The sequence below is a fragment of the Micropterus salmoides genome, unplaced genomic scaffold, assembly GCF_014851395.1.
Source record: "Micropterus salmoides isolate LMB-PRFRI ecotype aquatic unplaced genomic scaffold, ASM1485139v1 Ms_hic_scaffold_22, whole genome shotgun sequence".
In the NCBI taxonomy this organism is placed as follows: domain Eukaryota; kingdom Metazoa; phylum Chordata; class Actinopteri; order Centrarchiformes; family Centrarchidae; genus Micropterus; species Micropterus salmoides.
The window spans coordinates 2656748-2662434 of NW_024041373.1; the positions used below are offsets into that span (position 1 = coordinate 2656748).

Sequence of the window (5687 nt, forward strand, 5' to 3'; positions counted from 1 at the left end):
TCTAACCCTGTCCTTGTCTCAGTCTTCTCGGTTCCCCGTGCCCGCGTTTCCCTGACGTCTGCCTCTCTCTCACCTCCACTCCTCCTACCCCTTTTCCTCTTCAATAAAGCCTGTTCTTCCCGAGTGTTGCATTTGGGTCCACTCTGTCCCCACATCACAACAGAACGATCAAGCCAACATGGACCCAGCACGCTCGCCCTCACCCCCCTCTGCAGAGTCCACAGACTTCGAGGACAGGCTTCTGGCCTTCATCAAGCTGAGAGGCCTGTAGGAGAGATCCATCTGTGCCAGGGCTCGACAGCTTTTGGTGGGTGAACCTCATTTGAGGGACGCTAGCTTCCTCCGCACCGTATCCCCTCCACCCGTGGAGGAGTCCCCGAACATGCACCTGACTCCCCTGCCAGTGTCTGCGTCTGGGTTGCCGTCTCAGTCTGTACTTTGCATACCCCATGATCATCAGACCAGACCGGAAATAGACCCAGCAGACATTAGCCATTCGCCGGGGGATCTGCGCAAGGTGAGAACCATCATGGACAATTTTCTTTGTGATTTAAGGACTGAGGATTAGCATGAGAGACTGGAAGCGCTAGCCCGTTTTGAGAAGGCTCTGGACCAAAAACCGTGCCTACTGAATGCTCCTGGTGTGGCTGGGCTGGTTCGGGAGGTGGGTCTTCTCAAAGGATCCCTGCTATCTGCTTTGAACTCCCCCAGTGCTCCTCATGCTGGGCTTAGCATGGGCCCTGCTAGCCCCCAACCTGTCCCTTCTGATCCCCAGCATGCTAGCGCCACTGGCCCCCAACCTGTCCCTCCCTCCCCCCAGCATGCTAGCGCCGCTGGCCCCCAACCTGTCCCTCCCCCCAGCATGCTAGCGCCGCTGGCCCCCAACCTGTCCCTCCTGATCCCTGGCCTGCTAGCGCCGCTAGCCCCCAGCCTGTTTCCCGGCCTGCTAGCTACACTAACCTCCAGCCTGTCCCTCCTGTCCCCCGGCCCGCTAGCCCCCAGTCTGGTCCTGATCCCCAGCCCGCTAGCGCCGCTAGCCCCCAGCCTGTTCCCCAGCCTGCTAGCACCACTAGCCTCAAGCCTGTCCCTCCTGATCCCCGGCCGGCTATCCCCCAGTCTGGTCCTGATCCCCGGCCGGCTATCCCCCAGTCTGGTCCTAATCCCCGGCCTGCTAGCCCCCAGTCTGGTCCTAATCCCCGGCCCGCTAGCGCTGTTAGCCCCCAGCCTGTCCCTTGGCCTGCTAGCCCCCAGTCTGGTCCTAATCCCCGGCCCGCTAGCGCCGTTAGCCCCCAGCCTGTCCCTTGACCTGCTAGCCCCCAGTCTGGTCCTGATCCCCGGCCTGCTAGCTCCCAGTCTGGTCCTGATCCCCGGCCTGCTAGCTCCCAGTCTGGTCCTGATCCCCAGCCCGCTAGCGCTGCTAGCCCCCAGCCTGTTTCCCGGCCTGCTAGCGCCACTAGCCTCCAGCCTGTCCCTCCTGTCCCCCGGCCCGCTAGCCCCCAGTCTGGTCCTAATCCCCAGCCCGCTAGCGCCGTTAGCCCCTAGCCTGTCCCTTGGCCTGCTGGCGCCGTTAGCCCCCAGCCTGTCCCTCCTGATTCCTGGCCTCCTAGGGCCGCTAGATCCCAGCCTGCTCTTCATGCCGCGGCGGAGGAGCGACCGACACCTACTCCGTTGGTGGTCCGGCCGACCCGTGCCCTGTTGGTGGTCCAGCCAACCACGGCCCCCCATACCTTGTCAAAGGACTGAGCGATGTCAGCCCCGTCGGTGGTCCGGCTGACTCCCGCTCCTCGTGCCCTGTTGGCGGATCAATCTGCTTCAGCCCCGTTGGTGGTCCGTCCGACCCCTGCTCCTCGCTCCAAGGCCGTCGCCCAGCCCACGGCCCAGAACACGCCACCTCCTTGTTCCTGTCCACGGTCCCCAACCCTCCAACCCCTTCTCTGGTTCCCCCTGCTCCCGCTTCGGCGCCGGCCCTCAGCCCAGCAGCCCCGTCCCTGATTCCCCCTGCTGCTGTCACGCTGCCGGCCTTCAGCCCTACTCCCCGGTCCGCCTGAGGCTCCTTGCCCCCTCTCAGTCCCGCCTTCGGGCCACCCTCCTGAAGCCCCTGGTCCCTCGGGACGCCCGCCTGAACCCCCTGGTCCCTCTGCCCTGCCCTCGGGACGCCCGCCTGAACCCCCTGGTTCCCCTGCCCTGCCCTCGGGACGCCCGCCTTAACTCCCTGGTCCCCCTGCTCTGCCCTCGGGCACCCTGTCTGGCCCTGTTTCCTCAGTTCTGCCCTGCCCACTCACCTCTCTAAGTCCCTTGTGTCCCGTTTTGGACCCTAGACCCCCGCCAGCCGTCTCCCCTCCAGGTTCAATCGCCTCCCTCCATCCTCCATTCCGTCAGCTGGGCTCGCCACCCATCCCTCTCCCCTCTGACCTCTTCCACGGCGTCCTCCCGGCTCCTCCACGTGCCTCCTTGCTTCCTCTGTCCCCAGTGCCCCCGGCTCCCTTGTCTCAGTCTCCTCGGTTCCCTGTGCCCTTTTTTCCCCCGGCGTCCGCCTCTCCCTCACCTCCACTCCTCCTACCCCTTTTCCCCTTCAATAAAGCCTGTTCTTCCCAAGTGTTGTGTTCAGGTCCACTCTGTCCCCACACCACAACAAGCCCCAAGATTGTCGCATTTCCTAAATATATCAATTCAAATGGTAAAATAATTAATAAGCAATCAGGAGTGTGGCGAGATCTCGCGATAGTAAAAACTGACGATATTTCTTGTTGAGGTAAAAAGCGGTCTCATTTATGCATGATAATGTTGTGAGGGTCAAATTAGAATAGAAGATGCCCCCCACCACTTTTAAATTGTTTGTGTGGCACCATTTTGGGTACCCGACGTAAAGACAAACGATATACAAGCATTTATTAATTTTGCATTTTGTGACAAGTCATATTTCGTGATTGAAGATTTCCAAAACGATATCTTTTTGGGGAACCCAATATTGAATATCGTTTTGCCTGCTGACCTAAGTGTATCGTCACACCCAGTGATTCATGCATAATTTTACATGCATATTTGTGGAAAAAAGATGTTATCAAAATTGCTTTTGATGTTCTTCCTCAGGTTTTTTAAAAGTGTTTGTCATGTTCTGACCATAAAAAAATAGTTTTTAAACACAATTAACCATCTTGTTTCTTCAACTTTCACTCTGGAGCAAAGCTCAGCCTTTAAACTTCAAAGAAATAATGATTTGACATTTAACCTGATGATAATAATTGATATCAAATGTGATAGGAAAAACAGCCCATTTGGCAACTGTGACAACAAGCTGAATCAGCTAAAAGTATACTTAATTTTACTTAAACCCACAGCTACTAAACATACATTGCCTACCACCAAAAACCTATTGGTTATGTTTTAAAACGGTGACTTGTGGTGAGTCAACAATAAGCAAGGAAGACATTACTGATTGCTAGAAGAACTTCTTTACACTTCCGTGTGGCTTTAAACTTCTCTCTTAGCCATGAAATATATTTCCATGCTGTCAACCCCACACAGTCTGCTTTCATCTCATCCACAGCAACTTAAAGGGAACATGAATGCACTACAACTGAAGCCAGCCCGTCACCATCCAGCCGCTACTAGCTTACCAAATAACAGGTGCTTCTGCGGGGCGTTGTTGGGATTTCAAAACATTCAGGGCTCAGTCCAACTGAGCTGATCGAGCTATAATAGGAGGGACACAAGGGGACACTAGGAATGCACAGAATGTTCGGCCACTGAAGTTAATCGACCGAAAATAGCAAAAAAAGCACTTTCGGAGTATGGTATAGTAAGAAATTTATCGAACAATTACGTTGACATGCCGGCAATGTGGAAGCATTTTAAAGTGTCTGAGAAAGACACTTTAAAATGCACTGTTTTGCTGAATTTTCTCCTAGCACATCCACTCCATCTGTGGCTGACTTCTTAGAAAAGGCAAAACAGTTTGACTTGCTTGAGTGTTTCTGTCACACGTTTCTGAGAAGGCGATTAAGCTAGCCGCACCTAAATTTGGAGTGCACAAATATTCAAGCCTTTATGGTAACTGAAATGGACCAGTGCTTGCTGACAGGCAGGTTGCGACTTTATCCTTTCATTTTCTCTCTTATAAAGACAAGTGTTGCAGTAATTGGCAAAATAAATGGAAAAATGTGAATGTACTTGTTCGGTATTCTGCAATTTTTTTCATTATATTCAGTTTCGGCTTCGGCCAAGAATTTTCCTTTCACAAGAGAAATGTGTGGAATCTCAACAGAAAGAGCACCAGGCATAAATTTGACATATTTGCTTCTGAGGAGAGGGATATATTTTATTGTATATAACCATGGTTCATAAGTCCTATACTTTATTATGCCTGACTTGAGAGGAGAAGCAGACATGATGGAAATGCTGAAATGTTGCTATTTTTCAATTTCTTTTTTTTTTTTTAATGAGAAGCTACATTCTTTACACTTTATTATTTACAGATAGATATGCTTAACATTGTTTGTATCTTTAATAATGTTAACTCTGCTGAATGACATGGAATAACTAGGGATACCAATACCTGAGGTTTGGGTATCAGCCAACACCAAGTACCAATCTGATAAGCTGTATTCCTCACTGTGAAGGAAGAGACTGGGACTCACTCTTTTATATGTAAGGCAACATCAGGCTTGATGTAAACATTGCTTCCTAACTTTGCTTCTGGAGGTACTTGATTAAACTGGCTGTGCTACATTTTGCAGTGCTAACTTGTTGGCGTAGCAAACGTGCAATACTCCAAACTGCTGACCCTTTGTTTTTAGCATCCCTTGTTTTAGTATTTTTGTTCGGGTCTAACTGTGAAGTGTGTTTGGCCAATATGCAAAATCAGTATCGGATTGGTGCATCCCTGAACAATGTATGCACTTGTTCCCATAATTCTTCAGACTGAAAAACTCATTGACCACCAGAATCACTTTATTGTGTTTTTTAAACAACTGCTTACAAACATGCAGTCTTGTGTTACCAGTATTTGTACAAAGGCCAATATTAAAAATGCATGTATCAGTACATTACTGGCATCAGCCCAAATGTGCAGAGAGATATATGGTACTCAAATTTGCTGAAAAAAATGTATAGAAAGAACAGCTGCTCTGACCTTTCTGCTCCTCTAGTACATACACTCACCTAAAGGATTATTAGGAACACCTGTTCATTTCTCTTAATGCAATCTAATCAACCAATCACATGGCAGTTGCTTCAATGCATTTAGGGGCGTGGTCCTGGTCAAGACAATCTCCTGAACTCCAAACTGAATGTCAGAATGGGAAAGAAAGGTGATTTAAGCAATCTTGAGCATGGCATGGTTGTTGGTGCCAGACGGGCCGGTGAGTATTCACAATCTGCTCAGTTACTGGGATTTTACGCACAACCATTTCTAGGGTTTACAAAGAATGGTGTGAAAAGGGAAAAAACATCCAGTATGCGGCAGTCCTGTGGGCAAAAATGCCTTGTTGATGCTAGAGGTCAGAGGAAATGGGCCGACTGATTCAAGCTGATAGAAGAGCAACTTTGACTGAATAACCACTCGTTACAACCGAGGTATGCAGCAAAGCATTTGTGAAGCCACAAACGCACAACCTTGAGGCGATGGGCTACAACAGCAGAAGACCCCACCGGGTACCACTCATCTCCACTACAAATAGGGAAAAGAG

The 5687-nt window shown here is 50.6% G+C and overlaps 1 protein-coding gene across 1 annotated transcript in view; it reads right to left on the reverse strand.

The window, feature by feature from the left end:
* Positions 1–3670: 3670 nt before the first annotated feature.
* LOC119917678 (OTU domain-containing protein 4-like) overlaps positions 3671–5687 on the reverse strand; it is a 23641-nt gene continuing 21624 nt past the window's right edge. Inside the window, exon 5 of the mRNA XM_038738096.1 lies at positions 3671–3693. Coding sequence (XP_038594024.1) covers positions 3671–3693 — 23 coding nt within the window. The remainder of the gene's footprint in view (positions 3694–5687) is intronic.